The sequence below is a fragment of the Anser cygnoides genome, chromosome 5, assembly GCF_040182565.1.
Source record: "Anser cygnoides isolate HZ-2024a breed goose chromosome 5, Taihu_goose_T2T_genome, whole genome shotgun sequence".
Taxonomy (NCBI): domain Eukaryota; kingdom Metazoa; phylum Chordata; class Aves; order Anseriformes; family Anatidae; genus Anser; species Anser cygnoides.
In genome coordinates, this window is record NC_089877.1 from 52086953 (window position 1) to 52111786 (window position 24834).

At 34.1% G+C, this 24834-nt stretch overlaps 2 protein-coding genes and 1 long non-coding RNA gene across 5 annotated transcripts in view; 1 reads left to right on the forward strand and 2 right to left on the reverse strand.

Annotated features, from left to right (window-relative positions):
* The window catches only part of ATG2B (autophagy related 2B), a 49708-nt gene extending 49258 nt beyond the window's left edge, over window positions 1–450 (reverse strand). Inside the window, exon 1 of the mRNA XM_048070392.2 lies at window positions 328–450. The gene's annotated coding sequence lies outside the window, so the exon portion shown is untranslated. The remainder of the gene's footprint in view (window positions 1–327) is intronic.
* On the forward strand, window positions 432–24398 carry AK7 (adenylate kinase 7). Of its 3 annotated transcripts, none has more exons than XM_013181513.3 (18): window positions 432–623; window positions 1473–1655; window positions 2803–2911; window positions 3913–4007; window positions 4436–4546; window positions 6629–6712; window positions 7288–7376; window positions 7898–7988; window positions 9894–9971; window positions 10733–10882; window positions 12402–12530; window positions 12992–13133; window positions 14011–14139; window positions 15123–15188; window positions 17182–17379; window positions 20990–21210; window positions 22938–23096; window positions 24115–24398. In XM_013181513.3, the coding sequence occupies exons 1-18, from the start codon at window positions 432–434 to the stop codon at window positions 24151–24153; spliced, it is 2265 nt and encodes a 754-aa protein (XP_013036967.3). In that variant the 3' UTR covers window positions 24154–24398. The 3 variants fall into 3 exon arrangements, 2 of the variants coding, with proteins under 2 accessions (XP_013036967.3, XP_047926350.2); XM_048070393.2 differs by having other exon boundaries at window positions 541–967; window positions 24115–24394; XR_001207185.3 differs by lacking the exons at window positions 22938–23096; window positions 24115–24398 and adding an exon at window positions 20337–20473.
* Window positions 2312–23480, reverse strand: LOC106036264 (uncharacterized). The gene is made up of 3 exons (XR_001207207.3): window positions 23227–23480; window positions 5319–5379; window positions 2312–2460 (listed from the first exon to the last, which is right to left on the reverse strand). It is a non-coding gene; the product is annotated as an uncharacterized lncRNA (long non-coding RNA).
* Window positions 24399–24834: the final 436 nt, after the last annotated feature.

Sequence of the window (24834 nt, forward strand, 5' to 3'; positions counted from 1 at the left end):
AATGCTGCTCGGCCTAATGCACCTTTCCAGAGCATTTAAAATTATGCATTATCGCTGGAAGAACAATCATTGAAACAGTGTTGATTACTAAGAAAGTACCAGTGATTAATTATCTAAAAAGCCTCAAAGGCTGCTTGCTATCCAAAGGATGTCTAATAACATAGCTTTAAAACTTTTTTTTTTTCCTCACAGCAATACTAGATTTTGTCTTCTTCAGTGTCAAGAAGTTGGGAATAAACACCCTCCTTTATTGACTGCAGGTATTCATGTTTGTTTTAGGATAGATTGAATTAGATATGAAAAAATATATATGTACACACTAAGTACCTGATTATATTGCGATAGTCCTTGAGTTCCTCAGCAGAGCTCTGAAAAGCAACTCCCCAGATGAAATGTTTGAGTGAGGACTGCTGTGGGTAAGGCCTGGGGAGATGGGCGCGTTGAACTCTGTGAGGAAGTGGCCTTACAGAGCTGCTCATTACTCATCGCTACCTGCATGTTACTGCCCTGCCTTCCTGACTCATTCTCGATTGATCTCGATTCACCTGAGGAAGATGACGGAGGCAGAGATGAGAAAGGTGCACTTCCACTCCATGATGTGCTGCAGGCAGGCAGGTTCACAGGTGAAACACCCGAGGCAAGGCTACACCAAGGCTTACGTTACACCAAAAGTCCCCATAGGCGGCCACCTGCTGAAGCTCCTAGGCCAGCAGCAGCCGGCTGGAGGGGGAGGGATGCCGGTGTGCGGCCCCGAGCGGTCCCGCAGCCCGCAGCGCCCCGCTCCGGCTGTGAGGGCGATGCGGCAGCGCCCGGCCCAGCCTGGCTCGGCGCAGCCGCCGCCCGCCCTTAGCAACGGGCCGCGTCGCCGGCCGGGGCTGCGGCCATGGCAGCGGGGCTCGGAGCCGCTCGGAGCCGGCGGATCTTCCTCAACCACCTCGACTCCTACTGCGGCCGCAGTATCGGCGAGGTGACGGCGTGGCGGCCCCCGGCTGTTCTGCTGGCCGCCGGGCGGGCGTCCGGCCGTGGTCGCCTAAAATGGCTGCTGCGGAGGGGGGCTTGGGGGCAAAGGGTGTGGAGACAGGAGGGAAAAGAGAGTAGGAGGTGGGGGTAGAGCAGGTCAGGACTGGGGCGGCAGCTGATGGCTGTGGTGAAAGGTAATGCTCGGAGATAACATCTCCCTGAGGTAACGCCTTCTGGAGAGGAGTCAGGTTGAGGAGAAGAGGCGTCTGGGGACACAGCAACACCTTCACCCTTGAGGCTTAGGGCACATGGCAAGATAAAATGTGGCTGGCGAGTTCATGCAGTCCCTAACATTTCCCTGCTTTCCCAAGTTGTGTTCTGAGCTACGCTGCCTGCAACAGCATCTAAGCTAGCCAACAGCATTGGTGTCTTCCCAAGACTATAAGAAGCTGTGTAGTTTAGTCCCAATGCAATACATATTTGCATACAAATGTGTGTCTTGTATATTGCAGTATTTATCCAAATGTGTTGTTGGAGCATCACTAGAAAGCATTGGGGAAGAGGAGGAGGAGGAAGATGAAAAGAACTCAGCTGCTGAACTTTCTGCTAGGCCAAAGGAGGGAGTCTACCAAATAGTTGGTACCCTTTCTAAGCCAGGAGGTACTAAACCATGTTTTGCAGAGGAAACATATGCAGTAAGTAATAATCTTACTTCAGGTCATTGTTAGGTAACGTTAGGAATATTGCAAGTCATGTAAAATGACCAACTGATGTTAATAAAGTGGTCTCTTGCTGCTGGAAATTGTATGCATATTTTGCTACCTCTGCTTCCTGCACACTTGTCTCCTCCCTGCTAGTTCTCATACAGCAAATGTTAAAAGGAAATAATCTAGTCTTAAAATAGATAATTTTTTTTTAATGGTGTTTCTGGACAGGATGTTGTCTATCCTGATGATCCACAGGTCTGTTTTCTTTTTCCTTCAAAGCACGCTCACTTGTGTCTCCTATATCTTTTATCAGTTTCTAAAGGTAGTAGTGTTGGAATCAAAGTCAGTGTCCTCCCTTCTTAACTTTTCACTGAAATCACTGCTTTCGCTAGCAGCTAATTGTTCTGAATACCTACATCTTTGTATGTATGTCCAGAGTTTGGTTAACTGAAGGAGGCTTGTTTTAAAGAATGTGATTGCTTAATGTTTTCTGAAACTAAAATTGACTCTGTCTCAAGCTGCTTATTATCCAGAATCTCTTCAAAATTTTGAAAGTTTTGTTCTGAACTTCTATAGAGATGAGCTGTTTAATCTGAAAATTATGGTTAACTATATTTAATCTCGCCCACTGCTGTCACGCAGAATGTTTGTTGGATTTTTTCAAGTGTTGCAGACAATCCACATTTAACAACAAGGATGGGATGTTGTTTTGCAAGAAAACTGACATTTTGCAAGAAAACTGACGTTTTCCCATGTCTTGTCCATTCTGCCAGCTGATCCTTGTTTAAAATACCTGTAAAAGTCATAGATATTTTTGTGATATTAATAATTATACTGAAAATACAAATCCTAAAATACCACTTAAAATTGTACATACTTCTGAACTATATTAATGTCTACTGCAAATCAGAAGTTTCAGCATTTAATTTGTATTTCGTCATCTGTTATCTGACAGATACAGCTTGATATCAGTCATATGAATTATTCTAGCATCCTTTTCAGAAATCTATGCGCAAGAAAACCGCGTTCTACCTATCAGAACGTTACTCTTGAAAAAGAATTTTGAATAGATTTTTTTCCCCTTTTTCTTCTTTCCTTTGTTTTCTAACAACCCATTTTAACTATTTTCCCACAGGTCTCTTCTCAGAAAGAGCTCTTAAGTTATTTGCTTGAATGTGAGATTATTTTGTATAACATCACTGAGGATGCAAATCAAATTGAGGAAGCAAAATGGGCTGCTTCTGGTTAGTATAGCCTTCAACTGAACAGAAAATTGTTTGCAATATAGCCACCAAAATTTACGAGAAATATGTAATGAAATGACCTTGGATTTATAGTTTACTGTAATATAAAACTGGCATCCTTGATAGGGAAATGCTGCATGAATTGTTCAATTAATTAGCAAGGGACCATTGATTGCATTTTAGCATTCATAAGCTAGAGAAGCTGTCATAGAATGGTCCGACACTTTAAATGACATATCTGTGTAGGCAGATATTTCCATAAATAACTATCCACAGCCATCTTATTTATTTATGTTTGAAGGTAGGTAGAAAACTTGCTCCTTTGATATTCAAATAATGTTTAATATTTTATATAATTAAGTATATTTCTTTGCTTAAAACTGCAATGAAAAATACCATTTAGTCTTTCTGCAGCTTTCTCCTGCTTGATATAACCAAATTCTAATGGGTATATGGAATCTTCTAATGCTGACAATGCAATATTGCTCTTTATATGATAGTTAAGCTAAACTATACATTCTGTGTATTGTATTGTACATTACAATGTAACATTGTAAGTTTTCAAGGACTCAACAAAACATCATCCACATGTAATCATTTTGTTCTAAATTAAATTCAAGGAAAAAATCCCTATTTTTGTAGATTTGCTGTTTCAATTATAAAACACTTCTGTTTTCTTTCAGTATCTTTGTAGTCAATAAAGATAAATAATTTTCTAGTATAGATCGTTTGTTTTTTTATTTGTCCACAATATGCAGCTCTATGGATATTATGTTCATTACTGGTAATGTGATTCTTCCCATTATTTTTCTGCTTGTTTTATTATTCATTATTGATTTATTTTTATTTTATGCCAAGCAAAATAAAGATCATTTGCTTCAAACTAAGTAACACAGAACACTATAGCATAAGTGTGTGTACAGGACCTCTACACAGAAACAAATATATGGCTTCAGTAGAACAGTTTACAATAAATTACATCCTTTGCTTTCGTTTACCAGCGCTACATACAGAAATAGAGCATTTTGCGACACCAAAGATATTCATCCTCATTTCAACAATAATGAGCTGGGCGAAAAGCAAACCCCCTGACCCAGTAAGTAACGAGAAAATATTATTCTTTTAAGTGAATACTTCCATTTAATGGAAAATATTCATTGAATTTAATTAAAGTATTTCAGTATGTACTTCAGTACTAGCAGGTAAGGTTAGTGTCAGCAAGTATATTTTTTTTCTCACGGTCCTTTCACCTGAAATCTTGCTTTCAGCCAGAATTGTTAAATCTATTCCACTGGATAGAGAGGTTTAGGCATTGAGCTACAATGATGGGGAGATATACAGGAAGATATTAGGACTGTGTGGACATGCTAACTTTAAAGTGAAACTTAGAACTTTCAAGAATTTCAAATGAAAACAAAATAGATGTTTTGTAATATTTTTAAAAACTTGTTTTATCCATCTAGGCCTTTAACATTTGTTTTGGTTTAAGGCATGTATAACAGTTGCATTTTTTTTCCTTCCTAGGAGGATTCTGAGATTCCTTTTACTGAGGAAGATTATCGCAGAAGAAAATCTCATCCTAACTTTATGGATCACATAAATGCTGAAAAGCTTATTCTCAAACTTGGGAAAACTGTACGTAAAGATCTTTGTGGGGAGAAAAAAAAAAGTTTGGTCTTCTTAGAGCATTATCTTAATGTTAGAAGTTACCAACAATTTGAATAAATTTTGAGTGTTATTTTTTTCGATAAATGTGAATAGCATCCCTTATTAATAAAATATCCCTTATTAATAAAATATCCCTTATTAATAAAATATCCCTTATTAATAAAATAACAAGAAGGCCACATTTTTGAAATAATACATATATAGTATACATAATACAGATCCCTAATTTTCTCTATTTTTCCTTAGCTAGTGAATAAATCATGCTTTTCTCATTTGAAGCAATACATTGTTTCATTGGTTGTATGAGAGAGAAGTAAAGCTGGGGACTGCGAGGGAAAATCTCAAGGATGATTTTAGACCTATCCCCCACTTAAAGCATTTTATTCGAATAAAACAAACCAACCAAACAAGCCCAGAGCTGATTATACTAGCTAAAATGTGACATCTAGTGGCTTTAATTAATATTACACACTTGAAGGTCTTTACCGGTGACTGTGTATAAATGGAGCTTGCCTGATCATTTGTGGTGTGGTTTTTGTTTTGTTTTGTTTTTCCATTAAGTATATCCAAGTCATCTCAAGTAGTACGTTCTCATATGTGTGATTTGTGACACTAAATAGGTATTTTTAGAGAATTTTGACCTGTTTTGGAGGTTTGTATTTTACTGGGTGCTGAAGTATTGTTGCTTTCCCACACAGAAGCTACTGCAAGGTAATTGATAGAAGATCCTATTAGTTACCTGCTCCTTAGGGTAGATGAGAAATGGCTCCTCCTCTGCCTTCATGAGAGGCAGGTTTTTCCTGTTGGGAGACAGAAATTACCATGTGCCTTCTGGGGCATGTGTGCAGTCTGTCCAAAGCAAACTTGGGAGCTGCTGCTCTTAGGTTAAAAACAGTTTATTTCTCTCTTAGTACTACACAAGCAAACTTCGTGTGGGAGCTCTTGTGCTGTCTGCAATGTCTGATTTTAATATTTCATGTGATTACTAACAAGCTGTTGTGTTCAACTGAGTTGAGATAGTTTTTATTACAAAGATAGAAACACATTACATGGACAACATACAGTGATGTGTTATTATTTTCTGGCATCCCTGTATATGATGTTTTGCTTATTCAATCAAAGATTGGCTAACGGTGTTGTTGGTTTTATATTTCTGAAATAGTATAAAAAAATGTAGCAAACCATGTGTTTTTTCACAGACAAAAAAGTTGATCCCAAGTCTTAGCATTTTATAGCCTCTGCTGGTAAATGCAGGTTCTAAGCGTTATGTAGATGTATAATGTCTAAGATCTTTACAACATCAGAATTATTTAACAATATTGTTTCAAGTTAAAAATGTCTAAGCAACTGGTCCTAATTTAAAAGATTTGCTTGAAATTTCCTTCCTTAAGATGGTTTAAGTATGGTTTATTCACTGTGTGAAACCACCCTCAACACTGATCCAATCAGTTTCATTTTACGTAAACAGTCATCCAGAACAGGCAAACATATGACCAGGTTTGCATAATGGTCAGCAAAAAATATGAGGGTTGATTGTGGTGTATGGTTAGAAAAATACTTTATAGTCCACTAATTTTGTTTGAAATTTTATATCAAAATGAAAACAAAATGATTATAAAAGTATTGAACCTGCATTTCCCACTTCTTTAGGCAATCAAATGCAAATATAACGCAAATGGGGAAAAAAAAAAGCCTCAATGAATTTCGTTGTTATATTTCTTGGAAAAAGAAAGTTGAGGCATAAGTTATGCTGATCACTTCATTATTATAAGTAACTTCCAATTTCTTAACTTTTAAAAGATTTTTGAGAATTTCAGTTCAAATGAAGACAGGTCAATTCTGAGTAATGTTTTTTGTTGTTTTAAGGAAATATTAACAATATGTCTTACAACACTACAAGCTATGCAACAGTTGGTCTAATTCCAAATTTTAAGTGATGTAACTTACTTTATATATTTAGTATGCAATTTCTCAAGTTTCGGTGTAAACCATTATCCCATTAGGAGTACAATAATTTCATAAAACTTTCTTGTTGGTTTTACTTCACAGAATAAACATATATTTTCAACTTATGTTGTTGCTTCAGGACTTCAGTATGGAGCTGGGGAAGGTGTCTTACACTACTTTTTTAAGGTAGATATCTAAGCATTTTGGGGGGTTTATTTAATATCTAATGGCAAATTGCAATGGAATTAAATGCATTTCTAATAGTTTTGGTATTGTAAGTTTAATGTTCTTGTGAACAGAATTCATTATTTGATCCCTTAGAAATGAGTGTTAGCTACAATGGAAGTGATTTCCACTTTATTTTTTGGATCTGTATGTTTTTTGTTTTTTTCATAGTTTTCGAAGAGTATCTACAAGTGCACCTTATAATGAGAATGACTATCAGATCAATGGATTCAAGAAAAATGTCTTTCTTTTCAACATTGCATTCCTTTTTTTTTCCCCAAGCATTTTTTTTTTTAAATTTGGGATACGAAGTACTAAAAACATTTGTCAATATAAAAGAGTATTCTTTTAAAAATAAAAAATTCTTGGTTTCTTTTTAGGCTGCCAGTATTTCTCAAAATTATTTACTACAGTTCCATAAGTCGTTCAGTAAATGTAATTTTATAATCCTAAATATATAGATTTGCCACTGCACAAATATACCTAATTAAAAGTAACTGTTTACTTCTAACTTTGTTGTCCATTTGTATTTTCAGATAGGTTGGCTCAGTGAGGCTACTGCAATACCTGTTTTTGGACATGGAAACAATTTTATTCCAACCATTCATGTTCTTGATTTAGCAGCGTAAGTAAAGTTTCACTTGGACAGTGATTGATAGTTAGCTAAGTAACAAATACACAAATACACTAGCAGAATACCGAGGCTTTTAAACTGGGGCAGAGAGGGTTTAAAAACACTATTTGGCCCATCTTATTGAGGCAGGCAGAGACTTCAGTATCTTTGGTACTAGATATGCCTACGGGAAACCTGTGTCTATTGTACAGGTTCTGTGCTTTTAAGAAATTGCTGGCAAGGCTGGATATAGCAAGTAGTATCACTTAACTGACACAGAACTGGAAATGCATCATGGACTCTACAGCTTAAATTAATATTTTGTACAGGTGTTGCTTTTTATCCTTTGAACTTATGTACAAATAAAACATCTATCTATACTTCTTTCTTGAAGATAATATACATGAAAATATTGTGCTCTGAGTTTTCCAAAATTAAACGTAGTCGTATTTGGACAGCTTCTGAATAGCATCTAACACGAAAAGTCCCAGTATGCTTTTATACTGACCAGCCTTGACCTTCCTATGTTTCAGAGTGTTACAGAATGTAGCAGACCACAGGCCAAGGTTTCACTATATACTTGCGGTAGATGAATCTATGCACACTCTTCAAGAATTAATAAAGGTAAGGGATTTTATTCCTTTTCTTTTTTTCCCGATATTTATAAGATTTTTCAAACTGTACATTTTTACAGAAGTAGATGTCCCTAAGTCTTCCTGAATTATCTTGTGTAATAAATAATAAACAAAATAAATTTGAAATCTACCAAGACTTTTGTCCTTCAAAAGAAATGTATTATTTTGATGTCTTTCTGCAGAATTAACTTTGAAAGTATTATCATTAATTTAAATAGAAATTTTACTTAAAACTGTGCTGAGTTGTTATGGGATTCACAGTACTACAATCAGATACTCAAAAGTCTTTAAAATATTCTTCCCTTCATTTGTATGAAGATATTTTGTTTTTCTAAACATTTCGAAATGAAGTCTAGAAATAGTCTGGATGACGCTATTGAACTATAATTTACAGTGAGACTGAGAATTGAGAGAAGCAGCTAATACAGTGTAACAGGAGATTTTCCCATGTAGATTGAGCAAATGTTACATAAGAACCAAACAAAACAGCCCATTTTTCTTTCAGTGTCAAAGAATGTTTCATGGAACTGTCTTGTAGGAAGGTCACAAGGAGATGCATCCCTTGTTTTGGTTCAGGCTTACGAGGTCTCACTGAAAAATTAATAGTTGGAAAATCCACTTTGTATAAGTGACCATAATGTAGTTTTCAACATTCATGTGGAAGAAGCAAAGGTCAAAATAATCTTTGTAGCTGTGGTCAACTATAGGAAAGAGCATTATATAAAAATGAGTACAAGAGATGTTTAAAATATTAAATCTTTAGAGAAGGAAGGTAGAAGCTATTGAAACTTACATTATTAGATGTATAAGGCCATTGCATGCTACTTATTAAGAAAAGTTTGGGAAAGATAAAATGATAATTGGCATGGCTGAGGGAAGCAGGATGGCAGACTTCAAAAAGTTAGTTATGTCCTGATGAAGAAAAATCATAAAAATCTGGCTGGATAAGAGAAACAAAACAAAACAGACTTAAAACAATATTAAAAATCAATGATCAGAAAAGACTCAAAATTAATATCCTTTTTTTTTCAAGCCTTTGAAGAACAAAAAGCTTGCCAGGAAATCTGTAAGGCCAATCAATAATATAAAAGGATCACTTATAAAAGCCTAAGCTGTAGCAGAGATACTTTGCATTAGTTAGCATAGGTAAGAATTATGAGAAATACCTTGAGAGTTACTTAAATATACAGCAGCTCTTTCTAACTTAGGAAGTCTTTGAGCTTAAAATAGTCAAAGATTAGGAGAGCATTTGGAATAAGTATCATTCATGCTTTTCCTAGTCTTACTTTCATTTAGGTGTCCGCTAGTTGAAACTGTTTGAGACAGAATACTGGATATATTTGGTCTAGTGCTCTATAGCTGTTGCTGTTATAATTTTATGGAATCTAGCGTGTGTTTTTTTTAACCTTTTTTAAAGGACTGCAGGAGTAACTAACTTCTGGCTGATGATGAAGTGAAACTAGAGAGTTAATGGTGGCATTCCATTGATCTGAATATCTTTCCTGACTGTTAACAGAATTAAATACTTAAAAAATCTGAAGTGAGAATGCTGAGAAATAAGATAGGTCTCCAATTTGATCTTAAGCAGTATGAAGTTATAGATTTAAGAGCTTTGAAACACTTGTTTTTTGTTGTTTTTGTTGTTGTTTGTTTTTGTTTTGTTTTATTGCAGCTACTAAAAATGAAGTGATATATAGCAAAACAGAGATGTTTAATACTAACATTAAAGTTAATGTTCTTTGATCTGCAATTCCAATCAGTATACTGACTTTTTGGGTATAGTGTAACATAAAATTTAGAGCAGAGGTTTTATCTCAAGAAATCCTGTTCATTTTTTTTTTCTAAGAATCTGATTTGATATGTGCATTACTTTTTTTTTTTTTTTTCTTTATAGTGTATCAGTAAAAACGTTGGACCAGGAAAAATTGAGAAGATTCCAAGAGAAAATGCATTCTTGAGTAAAGAGTTAACTGTTAGTAGTTTTCTTTTATTCATTTTTTCTTTTATTACTTAAGGAAAGGATGCAAACCTAAAGAAAAGGATATGAAGTATCGTATTATGAAATATATGTATTTTTTTATTTCAGCAGAAAAATGTAACCCTAAAGCTCAACTAAAAACATCTACAGTGAATGTAAATTTAGAAAATAAACTGAAATTTAACCCTCAGAGAAAAGAGTATTATGAGGAATTACAGACTGTTCTATAAAAACAGTGAAGCACTGATGTCATTGCTGCACTGAGCATACTGGAGCATGCTGACAAAACCTACCAACAAAGCATTTAAAAAAAAAAAAAGTTAATAATGAGGTACTACTGAGGCTGACAAACACAGTATATGTAAATCATCTTCATCTATTTATCTGGAATGAACTGTTCATGGGAGAAATAAATAAATTAAAAATCTGCTAGTTTAAAGGTGGTACTTAATGAATTTACGAAAGAAGGTTTTTTTGTGTTGTTTTTTTTTTTTCCTGCAATAGTGTGAGACATCAAATAATTGCTTAATGGTTAATAATACAATAGTCCTCAGGAATACTTAAATATATATTTAAAATATATTTTTTAAAAGCTTAAAATGTATGTTTTGCAGTGCATGCATACATACTTTCCCTGTGCTTAAATTCTTTCTATTCCCCTCACCCCCCCATTCTAGTCTTTACTTTAAGCCAACAGTGTTATTTTAACATCCATAGCTTGCATCTTTAAAGTAAATGTAGTTTTGTTCTCTCAGCAAACAAACTTGGATATGTTGCTTGTGAACCTACGAATGGAAGCCATATTTCTGAAAGAGACTTTCAACATTAAGTGGGTTGCTCAGACAGGACTGGTGGAGAACATTGAAAAGATCGTCAAAGAATACAAGCAAAATCGAGGACTTCTGGTAATGGCTTGGTGTATGCTGTTTTAAAGTGCTTTTTTCAAATATAAATAGTTCTATAAACACAAGCTTTATCTCTTTAAGTAAACGTACACAGAAGACCGACAGAGATGCAAAATAAGTGAACATAAAATCTGAAAGTTAAATTGAAGTAATTAATTAGACAATATAAAATATTAACTAAAATAGTCACCTAAAGTTTTCTGTTATGCCTAAAATTGCAATCGTGTAAGTGAAAACAAGCTTCGTGATGGAGAAGCTGCTGCTTTGAAACTAGTTTTTGTAGGCAATATATGGCATTCCTGGTATATTAGACTTCAAGAAAGCAGTAACTGTGTCTTTTATTTAAGATTTTTATGTTAGAGTCAGTAGCTAGGTGAACATTTTTTGTCCTTCATTATACTTGGTGAGCCAGTATACTTAATTGCAATGTGGCTTTCATTTTATCCCACTCCGTTGTATAATGTAATGAGCAAATTTGCTGTTTCCTATGTTAGCTAACTATTTAGAATTGCCATATTCAAATGTATAAGGAAGTAGTTATTTAAAGGTGCATAAAAATGCTTGCATTCATTCAAGTATTGCTTGTCTTTAGTATGATAAAGCTATTCATCATGTCTGTATCTTGTTCAAACCATGATAGGTTCAGGAGGTGTAAAACAAAATATAACTAACATCATTTGTTCAAAGTTTTTTCTTTGAAAGTCCCTGCATACATCCAAAAGGATTATCAGATCTGTGCTTGCATTAAGCTACTGCATCTGTGTAGGTACGCCTGCAATTCAAAAAGTTTGATGTAAAATAAAGGCATACCATGTGGTAAGTAGAAGAGGGAAGGCTAGCTAGACCTCTGTGCCAGTCACAACTCTGCAAAATTAATTTGCCGGGTTATGTTAGAAATTATGTTAGAAATTAATTAATTTGTTAGGTTTATGTTAAAAATACCGCCAGGTTTACTGAATTGGGATATGAACTTAATGATGTATGGCTTTGAGTTTATTGCATGATATTTATTAAATGTATTTTGGAACTTAGTGATTCAACCATGAACAAGATAGGCTGAAATTAAAAATTATTAACTTAAGATTGCGATGAATCTGCAGTTTTTGAGGTCAAAATAACTATGGTGATGACAGCAACTCTACCTCAGCTGGAAAATAAAGTGATTGTGTTTATATAGTAGAATATCTGCCACTTATCTCCAAAATCCACTGCCTATAGGGTTGTGTTATGTTTCTTTTAACCATTTAACCTCTAATAGTGCCACTGTAAGTTGGTCTGTTAGTCTACTAAGTAGAAATGTACCTTTTTCTCCAATGCTGAAGTTGTACCATTAAGTTAACTGCGTTACTCAAAAGCAGTGGATGATATAGAACATGCTCAGTGCAAATAAATCTAAAAGATATTTTCAGTTTTAATTATAATAGTTATTTCCTTTTAGTTATACTGAAAAGATTGTACCTTTTAAATAAAAATTTCCATAACGTTTGATTGATCTTTCACATCTTTCTTTTTTCCCCAGCCTCTCAAAGTTTACATTCATGGTCCTCCTGGGGTTGGCAAATCTACCATCGCTGAAAAGCTCTGCAAACACTACAAGCTGCATCACATTAAGATAAAAGATGTGATTTCTGAAACAATAGCAAATCTGGTGTGTTACTAGCTGTTTTTTTAGTATTGCTATTATTTTAGTTTCTGTGACTTTAAATGTTTGCCATTGTTTTAAAATAAAATAGAACTCCATAATTTAGTATTTTAAGTTACCAAAGGAAATAATCATGTTCCAACAAAATGTTTTGAGAAATAATATACTGATTGCTTTTTAGATCCACCTATAACTGTTGGTATTATTTACTTTCTTGCTCACTTTTCTGACCTGAAAAATACATTACCAAAACAATTTTAGATTTTAGAATGGAAATATTTTTTGACATACTGATCATCTCTGGGGATGCACTGAACTCTTTTTAAAGATTGAAGGTTGCTCAGTCTCTCATTGTCCAGGAGCGTATGTGAAATTCATTGGTTTTTTCCATTTATTACATCTGTGTATATAAGAAAATTTGTCTGTAGAATTTCTGAGCCTATTCATGTTTCTGATATTGTCTTCAGGAGAAAATTGTGGCTCCTAAAGAAGTGGACTATGACAGTGTGGGTGAAGAGGGAGAATATGAAGAAGAAGAAGAGGGTACAAATGTAGAAGAAGCACATGAGTTGTTGGCTGGAATTAAAGAAAGCATGGAGCAGAATGCAGGTAGGAAATATGAAGTAATAAAAGGGGACCATCTTTCTACTTCTTTATACATTTTATATAATTCTTTTTAACTCCATAAGTTTATATGTAAGTGACTGAATGTTCAGAATCTTTAGATTCTTGGCCAGATTTTTTTTTCTATCAAGTTTTCTTCTCAGAACAGAGAGCATAATTTAAATAATATAAAGTAAAAAGTGAAGTATGTAACTATCAAATTTGCAAGAAAAATAATGGCAGTTTTCTCTTCTGCATTCTTTGTTTTGTTTAAAATAATAATGCCTTTTAATATGTAATGTTTTATTGATAACAATAGATTCTAATTTTGCCTCAGCTTTTAAAAGTCTTAAATATAAAATAAGAAGCTGGAGTCAATCATTGCAAGAGGACAAAAAAAATCAGGTCAAAACAAACTTTACTGCCATACATTTGCTTCACAATGTATGCTAAGTTAATAAGTCACTTTATATCTCAGTCTATTAATCTGAAAATGAAACTTGCAAAACCTATTTCACATTTGTTTTGCAAGAATTTGTTTCATGGTTAATTGTAAATAGTAAATGTTTGCTTTGTAACATGCTTTTTTCTAGTCTATTTCTTTTCATATCAAGATGTGACTGTGTTATTCTAAAATATCTAATTTCATGTTTACTAGCCTTAAAGTTCTAACATTTATATCATTGTAAATACAGGTGTCATTTTATTTCATAGTTACACTTGTAGTCCATAAATCTCTTAACAGCATGTAGTATACACAGTGACATAATTTTTTTTGGAGTTTAGAAAGTGTCTCTGATAAATGTATGAACATGTTAGTAAAATAATTTCAGGTATTTCTTTTCCATAAACTAGGTTCCTATTAACCTTCTTTGTGTTTTAGGTTGTTTAGATGATCAGTATGCTGTTAAACTCATTAAAGATAAGCTCAAATCTATGCCTTGTAGGAATCAGGGATATGTTTTAGATGGGTTCCCAGAGACCTATGACCAGGCAAAAGAGCTTTTTAACTGTAAGTACTGCTGCTTTTGTTTTTATTGCTGCTAATATTATCATTATTTTTCTCAGTGCCGTATTACTTGAAGTGCATCAACACTGTTTTGACAGCAGAGCAAGGCACAAAACTGTTGTTTTCACATGCTGCTTAAAATTTAAGGTTTGTAATGAATTGTTATGCACCTTAAACAAGATAATTTTCAGATGATCTTGGCTGGCAATGTCCTAAATAAATGACCAAATAGAGAAGACACTTTCTGTGTTGATATACTCTATGCAAGAAAGCTGTAAGGCAGAATTTCTTCATAATATTCAAGGACTGCTTAACAAGGGGATCCAGACAGTTCACCAATACATATTGTGTAAACCAGATTAGAGTGGGTATATTAGATGAGCTTCACTGGATATGACTTTGGTGGAGCTCTGCAACATACATCTCAAATTGTGAGCTAGCACTGTCTGCATTAAGACCAAGAACCATCTCCATAAATTAAAGGATATGATTTTAAGGAAAACAAAACGCAGTCTTGTTCATTTTACTATGCTGGGCTGTAAATCACCTAGCTCAGCTGATGCTCAAGCCGTTGAGCAGACTATTCATGTCAAGAATAGCAGACAATTAACAGCAGAAACCATTTTAACCATACCACAGCAAACCATTTCTACTCACTAAGCTCTGTCACTGGCATAAGAAAATATGGAGCAGCAGGAGAAGCCAGGGTCAAGAAAGTAGTATGGACATATTTTGTAACTGTGTATGCAAGTGCATGCTCTGCTGTATAGCTAAACAACTGTTAGTGTCCCATGGTAGAATCTGTGGCAGGCAACAGCATAGATTACTTACTGACTACTCTAAACTGGTGTCCAGGTTAGATTAATTTCCAACAGTTAGTACAATTTGAATATTTAAAAAGTGTTTGTATGGGGCATGTTATTAGTAAATATAATAATATTGTTGCTTCAAATCATAATGTCAATCATTTATTGCTTTTGTTTTAGTGGAAGATGAAGATGAAGAAGAAATTAAAGGCAAAATACCAAAATGTGATAAATTAATCACACCTGGTAAGTTTGACTTTTTAAATAAACAGAGGAGTTTTCAAATATTGCTGCCACCAACTAGAAGTTTAAAATATCATTCCATCTGTTCATATTCCATTTAAAAGAAATATCCACGTAATGCCGCTGCCCTGTTGTTTGCAAGTGAGCAGTCAATCAATAGGAGGGTTTGGGTTTGTTTTTTGGTTGTTTTTTAAATTTTTTTTCTGTTTTCTTTTGTGAAAATGCCATCAGCTGTTTTTACCAAGAGCAGTGGCTGCCTTTGTTATGATTACAGCATCTACCTATGGAATAAATGAGCTCCTGAACATGGAATATTAATATATATATATATATTTAATATATAAAAGTTTAGCCCTTTGTAGAGTTCTTTGCAGTGCTTAGCATTGTATCTTGAATGATACTACCAAATTCATTTTATTGCATCAGCAAATTTGGGAATTGAAATAGTTTGTTTTCCACCTATGCAGAAAATGCTTTATTGTGATGTTTTTGCTATTCTTGATTTCTTTGAATTGGCATATTTTATGTTACAAGATGCATATGGTCAGGTAGTATAAAAGCTGAATACCTAAAGCGCTTAGTGTTTTTTTGCAGCCTGATAACTTAGGAGCTTCAGTGGAAGTGAAGAAGGTTCAGAACGTCCTGAAAAAAAATCCTATTATTGCACTTAAATGAAGGGGACAAAGGGTTGATTTAAAAGGAGGCTTTTACCTCATTTCATTTAGGAACTGCTGATTTCTGAAGTAAAAAAGAAAAACATGTTCTTTATAAACAAAAACACTTTCAGTTACAATATCAGAAAGAGGAACTGTGAATTACAATGGGCTGGAGAAGTACCAGCTCATCAAATGTGTTTGAAGGTAACTCCAATGGAATTCAAATGTGTGAATTATGATGGGCAGAAGTACCACTTTCTCTCCCAAAACAAGGACTTCAAGCAAGGGATCTGTTTTAGAAACACCTTATCAACCTTGGAGAAAACTTGTTTTAGAGAACTGAGTGATCCAAAAGGGCGTTTTGTTGGTCTATGGAGATTTTTGTGTGTTTTGTTTTTTTTCTGTTTTTAGGATGGGTTGCTTTTTTTTGGCATGCACGAGGAGATTGGAGGGGAATTGTCTGTGTTTGATTCTGCAAATTTCTCTCTGAAATCAGAAAAAATACTTCCTAACTTTGTTAAATTAATAGGCTTTGGTGGTATTGAGAAGTGATATTAGAAATATCAGAAAATATTGTGATAACTTACATGAATAATTAAAGGCAGACTGATTGTTGATAAAATATGCAACAGCCTAATGAAACTTACAAGTATGGGAATTCTGAACCAAAGAAAGGAGATGCATTTTTTTTTATGGATCCTTTGAGGCTTTCTGGTGTTCTTGTCTATGAAAGTACTACAAATAACATTGACACCAAATTTTATGGCATCTGATATCATAGTATGTTTAATCCACTGTTGTTGTTTTGTTTTGTTTTAGTTTGTTTTAGTTTATTTTCCTAATTTACTTTATTTAGGAAAATACAGATTTATTTGTGAGATGAGAAATTGCAATACACTGTGATGACTTTTGAAGACTTGACAAACAAATGAATTGTTAAATTTTCCAGTGTTACTTGCTACTTTGGCTGCACTATTCATGTTTGTTTATTTTTCTTCCTATACCAATTACATGTGTTGGTTCTTCTCTGTTAGCTTTCTCAGGAAATTTGGACTATGTTTGTTTCTTATTTCAAGAATAGTCTTGTTGATAGCGCTAAGAAAGAACTTGGTAGAATTAGAACATGTTGCTTCTATGTGTCTCCTCTTCATTTTATTGGATTGCTCTAACTGGAGAAGTTGCATATCAGCATTTCTTAATTAAAGTATCTATAAGGAAATATTTATATACATATGTGTGAATTTATATTCATTTGTGGTTTAAAATGTATTATTAACAGAAGGTAGATATGAGGGAGGAAAAATCATATGTGGACACTGATAATGTGTTCTTCTTCACAGAATTTGTTGTATCTTTGACTGCATCTGATGAATTTCTTAAAAACAGAATAATAAATCTACCAGAAAGTGTTGTTGCTGGAACTCATTATACTCAGGACCGGTTTCTGCAATCTTTAAGTCTCTTCAGAGAGATAAACACAGAAGATGAGACTGTTCTCAACTATTTTGATGAACTTGAAATACATCCTCAGTTTTTTGGTATGAAATAATAAAATTCTTAGCTAAAATATCAATAAAAATTCCTATTGTTACAAATGTAACACTTGTGAAGATTGTACAGTAAATATATAAATATTTTAACTAACATATCAGAATAAATATATAGCAGGCATTTAACTATATACCTGTGGAAATATTTATATGCTCATAAAGATTCTGAATTGTGCTGATTAGAGTGTACAGTTAACATGTCTTTAAAATTAGTGTTTTTATTAATCATTCGGTTTTGTAGGCTAAATAACCAAAATAGTTTTCTGATATAGTTTACAGATCTCTGCACTTGGCATCCTTCTGGACTGGTATAATAGTATATTTTCATGGACTTTAAATATTATAGTTGCTTATATTTTTTTCTTTAGATTTAACCTCAGATGTGGTGACAATATATGGGTATTCTGTAAGTATGAAAGAATATGATTAGACATTAAAGGTGTAAGGCTAGTAATACATCCTTTTTGTTTCATACCTAGGGGTGAGAAAAATTTCCTTCCCTACACACTCCCAGAAAATCATGATCACTGGGAAATCTTGAGAAGATGACTATAATCTGATAATTCAAAAACAATAAGTACAGGATGACAGCATTCTTAATAAAACTGGTTTTAGATTGTGGAAGGGAGACAGAAAGAAAAGAGTAGAAGAGAAAGAACACAGGGAAAACCTTGCAAATACAATAAAACTGCTGATATGTTGATTGTCCATCTGAATGAGTTACAGGAAGTGATTTGTTGAGCAAACTTTAATCAATTGACTTCCTATTTTTTATTTTATTTTTTTTTATGTCAGGCGTAGAGATTATCTTGAAAATAATACCATACTTGAGTTGTTAGGAAATGTCGCAGTGGAAAAAAATAACATGAATATAATCATTTTAGATTTAGAATTATTTCTAAGCTACGCTCACATCTTTACTTTTTAAGTATCCAGGTGCTGAGTGATTTTTGTATTATGTACTGATTATTTTCTCACGCAGTTTTCCACTAAAATCTATTTTACCATTTTCCAATTCATAAAAGAAAGGAGATAAGATAAATATATTTGTCTTGATAAGATAAATATATTTGGCTCTGTTGTCTTCAGTTGATGCTGCTGTCTTTCTTAATCAGTTCCAAATGGTAAAGATGATTGTCTTAATCCTGGGAGGCTTGAAATGAAGGTTAGCTAGCAATTTCATTTAATTAAGTCTGAAGTAACTCTGATGCAGAAAGTAAATGTAAGAAATAATAAATATTAAGAAGGTGTGATGTCATTAATTGGTCATTTTTTAATCTTATAAACTTTGGGATAAACAAGTAGTAGCACTGTCCAAGACATTTGTTTTATCTTGGTGAGGACTTTAAAGTGTATGCTCTATGACAGCATATTGCAGTGTTTTATGCTAAGAATTACGTCCAAAGATTACTCTAAAAGTCTAGTTAATTCTAAATAAAGAAAGTCACTGCTCTACTAGCTGGTTAACTATTGAGGTGTCACAATACTCACTGGTTAACTATTGAGGTATCACAACTGTGGGGCTTAGTCACTTCCAGATGAATTTCACATTCAATTTATAGTGTTGATTTACATCTTAAAAGCAGCAGCATCTTCACAGTCTGGTTATGTCAGGAACTGCTCCTTTCCCTATATTCCCTATATATGTAAAATTAAAAGGTCAGATTGCAAAGGTAATTTCACTGGGGAATCTTCAGCTCTGCATTCTAGCTGATATTCCAGTTGGTTTATCAGAACCACTGAATTAATATCATCAAATTTAAACAGAGAAGCGACTGTTACATTGGTCAGAAGAAAGAAAAGTTACCTAGGTTTACTGGCCTTAGTGGAGAACTGTTGAAGAATTGTGCTTGATTCATTAAATACTGACTCAAATTAATCAATATTTTCTTCCACCTTAATTTTAGAAAATCTTAACATATGGCCTTATGAGTTGCTTTTATGATTTTTTTTTTTTTTTTTTACTGAGTCTGAAATATGATTAGTACAAAGGAGTGGGTTTCAAGATTCTGGAAACGCTACTTTGCTACAGTGACTCACTTCATGAAGTCTGCAAGTCTGTGTCTGTTTTCTTCATCTGCAAATTGGAGATGATGACACAGGCACATTAGATCATCTACGAAAAGGAATGTTAAAACAGAATTTTCCATTTTTTGGTGATCTTTCCTCCCTGTTAGGGACAGTGATAATCTTTTTTTTTTTTTTTCATTTAAAAACTATATTTTTTAGGACATTTTAGCATTTAATTATGATTGCTGTAATGTTTGTGTTGTAATCTTGCTTCATCATCTGAGAAAAGACTGTAGTTTTTGAGACCTCAAATTCATTGCCAAGAATGTTCTTAGCAATAATTTAAATGACTAGAAAATTGTCTTGCACTGTAATTCGTATATCCAGGTACAGCAAAAACTGTATAATTAATGGACTGCTTGGCATAAAAAATAAAATTATTGTAGTTTGGAATACTTCAGGAATGTAATTCCTGATTTTTGGAAAGAAGAGGCTCTGAAAGAAATGTCATCATGCATCATGTAGAATTATGTTAGCTTTCTACCTTGTTTCATTAGCAGAGTTTGGACTTCAGACCTAAATCACAAAGACACAAATTCTTGAAATAATGGTATGAGTAATGCTTCTGTTTGAATTAGTGAAGAAATGAGAAGCATGCTTTGCCAATAGCTTTCAACATAACTTCATAAAGCAGAGGAATGTGGAGTAGGGACTACTGAGTTTTAGACTAAATTCTGTATTTCAGTTGTTCTGTATACCCAAAATGCCCACTTTTCCTCTCTTCAATGTATGTTACTATACCCTTTCTTTCAGATGTCTCCAGCGCTTTCTAGGCTCCATATGCATTCAGTGCCAGGAGGCTTTTCCTTCTCTTGTTTTTTCCCCCCTTTTTTCCTTCTCTTATTTTTTCACTTTTTTTTTTTCTTTTTCTGCAGGTTTAGACCCCAAATAGTCTTCAGCAGTTAAAAGGGAGAAGGAGTGAAAGGAAAGATTTCCTTGGTCTCTGTGCTTCTACGTGAAGCCACAGATTAGTTGAACTCTTATTACGTTATGCCTACAAAACCAGAGATAGGTCTGTGTAATTGTAAAACACTGCATGTGAAAATTCTGTGAAAATTTCAGAAAATGTTGTGAAAATTTTGGAGTTTCTTGCCAAATTCTAACAACCTGTTGTGGAACCTGCATGGAGATACAGGGTCAGAAGCTGATAGTTTGATACCTGTAGATAAGCTGACATAAGACTGGCAAAGAGAAATCTCTCTGATACTGGAATAACCTTGTATGAAAGTTTCAAAACTTAGGAATGCTGCAACTGCTGAATAGAATAGTTGTAAAAATTAACTATTTTCTCCCTAGCATCATATTAAAATGACAAACTATTTTAGCTGAAACTAACAAAGAAAATTAGACATAAACAACTCCACTTTGTGTAGCAAAAAAAAATTGACATAAGACACTCCAAAAAACATATTATACTTGAAAATTCAAGCAACATGAACACTATATATTTAGGTCTTGCAGTTATTCACTAATGACTATTGACAATTGAGAAAAGCCTTGCAAAGTTCTCTCTTGTATTGTTTTAAAGATATAGCCAAATTTGAAGATCCTGAGAACAGATTTATTGTAAAAGAGATTGTCAAAGAAATTGGGGAACCTCGCAATTATGGTTTGACAGATGAAGAAAAGGAGAGTTTGGAACGTAAAGCAGCTGAGGAACGCCTTGCCAGAGAAGCTAAAGAAGAAGCTGAACGAGAGCGTAGAGAAGCTGAGGAAAGGGCTGAAAGGATGGCAAACTGGGAGGAGTGGGTATGTTAATTTGCATTTTTGTGGAAGCCATTATTATTAATGTGTTTTAGAAAGTTGAAGCAATAGCGTTTCCAGCAATCTGTTATATAAATATACTTGGAAAGTGTGGGATAAATTCTCTAGTTCCTGATATCATACTTTAGATTTGCCTCAGAATATCTTCACGGTGCATTTTGTGGCTCAAACTAAAGAACACAGAATTGATCAATATCCCAGGCTGCATTGCTGAAAGGTTTCTGAGCTTGCAAGAGAAACATCGTTGAGAGCTCAGCCCTCAGTTCAGTGCAGCCTCCCTGAGGCAGTCTGAAGGATGCTTTTTATTTGTTAACACTTTAATAAGTATCTGGTATTTAGGGTGCCTGACCTCCCAGGATTTGCACGTGATACTTCTTCCTAAGGACGTTTTAGTTAAATTAACCCGAAATACATATTATAGGAAATTTCTTGTTCACACCTAAAGTCAGTCCCGTCCCCCCCCCCAGCGGTAGGCAGTTCTTCTACTGCCCTCATTTAGAGTTATTTAAAAACAAACTGATCATTGCACAGGTAAATCATTTTTTTATCTTTGAAAAGCCATACATATTTCTGAGGAAATAACTTGAAATTAATCACTTTTAAAGAAGCATTTATATTGCTCTTATACTAGCTTGTAAATAAGAATTGTCTTTGTTATCTCTATGCTTATTTTCAAGAAAGCAAACTGCATTATACGGAGCTAAAGTAGGTGTTTAAATAAAATGTGTAAGTTTATCCTTTTAAATATAATTTTAAAATCTATGCATCTATTCAGTTGCCCTTGAGATTGTAGATTAGCTGCGCTCTGCGTAAAAAAAACTAAGACCACTCACAGGATTTATTGAGTACCACTCCTGGATTCAGTGAATCAGGTAAACATATTTTTCAGTTGCTGGTCTTAGTTTTATCTGAACATTGCTTTTGTGTTATGCCTTGAGTATAGGAAAGCAACATTCAGGGTATCTTTTTATATAGTTTTATATAGGACTAAGGCTACTTATGAATAAGGTGAGAGAAGAGAGGACAATAAAGATGTTTTTGAGTAATCTTCTGGCTAAAACTACTCCAAGTGTGTGTGCTATTTGGTGCTATTTAATGTGAGAAAGGAAAACTCCAAGTGGATTTATTTCCATCTTTCCCTCTTATACAATGATAATGCTCAAACAAGTTGATTTAACCCGAATTCAAGAATAAATTTAGCTAAACTGACATAAATGAAAGAAAAAACAAACAACATATTTAAAGATATATTTTGCAGTTAAGTAAAGAGGCAGACATCTCTCCTGTGTAAAAATATTCTCCTTTCCCCCAGTTCAAGGAACCCTCAAGAAACCATCTGCATTTCCAATAGTACTAATTTTTGAAGTGATACAGTGTTTACCAACCATTTTGCCAAATATCTTGGGAAACAGGAACACTGGAAAACTTCAGAATAAACTTCCTTTTAGGTGTAAAGGAAAGAGAAGTAAAATTAGTTTTGCTGGGGAGATTATTTCATTTTTCTTCATGCTCAGTTGGCCATCCTTAGTGCGCCATGTCCTTTAAATTTAATAAGCAGTTCATTGTTGCTCTGTTAAGCATGAGTTTTAAAGTTCTGTCAATGGTTTCTAGCACTATTCTTCTTTTCCCCTATAGGTCACCATCATTAGTTAGTCAACTACTGTTTGGTAAATCTTATAAATGTTCTTCTTTGTTTGGTTAATTATTTGTAGAATAAACAACTGGAAGAAGTGAAAAGACAAGAACAAGAGTTACTGGAGGCTCAATCTATTCCACTACGAAACTATTTAATGAAGCATGTCATGCCAACACTTATTCAAGGGTTAAATGAATGCTGTAAGATCAGGCCAGATGATCCAGTTGATTTTCTGGTAAGGTGATTACATCTCTTTTTAATGAAATGTGTTTGAAAAAGCTTAATGAAAATATTCACATAACTCTATAGAATCTCATTTAACATATGGACTTGAATTCTTTTTCCCCACTTTCATGATTAATTACCTGCAATTCAGGTAAGCAGGAAAAGAATTGGTACCAGAATCAGTCATGCTTTGGTGAGTGGGTTCTCACTCTGCACGTATGTACCCTGCCCGTTCTGCTGTGACGTAGAGACCTGCAGAAAGAGGGGCATCACTCTAACACATCACTCTATGCACAATGATGCATGTTATTGTAATGTCTTCGGTAATCCCCTTCACAATACACAGATAAATTCACGAGTGAATCCAGACAGACATTCACAGAATAATTCCAGTTCCAAGAGACCTCAAGAAGTTATTTAGTTCAACTTTCTGCTGAAAGTCGAGTCGACATTGAATTCAGACAGGAATTCAGATGCCATAAAGCTATAGTTGTATATATATATATATATACAACTTTCACTTATCACTGTATAAATAACTTTCCTAGCAAATGGAGTAAGAAAAGCAGTACAAGCAATCACTGTTTTAATGAAGAAAAAAAAACTCGTGTTGTTAACCAAGTAAAAGCTTAGAATGTATGTTACGTGTAGCTGTAGCAACATGAGATCTTTCCAACTAATCATGTAACATTGTAAGATCTGTATTATTTACTCTTCTGGGTCCAGAAATCAGGCCTCTAGGGTACTCCCTAGGATTTTTCATGGAATAACAAATACTGTCATAATATATGACTCCTTCTCTTGCCCATGATACTGATGGGGTCAATGCTACAAAGAGGCAGAACGAGGTGTGTGGTATTTGTGAAGAAAAGGTTTCTCTGACATACTGGGCAGAGATTACATTTTAGAGCCACTTAACACTTTCTGTGATTTTGTTTAAAGCCATGTTATCCACTACATTGTTGTTGTTTGGTGTAAATTTTAAAGTTGGAGACTTAAAAATAACTTTGGAAATCTTTTGTTTATAGGCAGAATATCTCTTCAGGAACAATCCTGATACACAATGAGGTAACGTTAAATCGTAACAGCTGTAGAAACTGTTACATGGAAAGGGAGAGCATCGCTAATGCATTTTACAATAAAAATACTTAGTTTTTGAACAAAAATAAGCATAGTTTTGTTTAGGCTTAGTATGTTGCCTTGGGTTTTTAATATTCCTTCTATAAAAGTATCATACACTACACATTAATTAATACATTTGTGTATCTGTATTTCATGTATCTACTTCAAACTCTGAACCACAAGAATCTATTCTTTCTCCAAAACTTTCCTCTTGGATTTTTTCAGTTGTGAATCATATTTAAGCAATATATTGTTGTGATCTGGAAAGGACGTTAGCAGATAGCCTGAGGAAAATCTTTTATTTAAAAAAAAAAGGGGGGGGGGGGGGGGGGGGGGGAAGAAAGGGCATCTTCACTCAAAATAGAAATAATAGAAGCAATGAGCTCTCTTATTTCCTCCATTACTTACCAAGAGGCCAAAACACTTGCACCACAGCCCTCTTGTGCGCTGATGACTGACCAGTTAAACAATTTCCCAGTATAGGTTCCCACTATAGGTATGTCATAAAACCTTTTTTTTTTCTCTTTCTTCTTTGGTACCATACAAATAGGTGTAAATAGGTGTAAATCTCATCATTCACACTTGATAAACGTTTGCATAGATTCTTGAAGAATGTGGAGTTTCCA

Bases quoted from the DNA above. Each gene is read 5' to 3' on its own strand.
- AK7 (XM_013181513.3), top strand. From the start codon at position 432: ATGGGCGCGTTGAACTCTGTGAGGAAGTGGCCTTACAGAGCTGCTCAT. The intron at 6,713-7,287 runs GTAGATATCTAA...TTGTATTTTCAG, and splicing joins TCTTACACTACTTTTTTAAG to ATAGGTTGGCTCAGTGAGGC. The intron at 10,883-12,401 runs GTAATGGCTTGG...TTTTTTCCCCAG, and splicing joins AGCAAAATCGAGGACTTCTG to CCTCTCAAAGTTTACATTCA.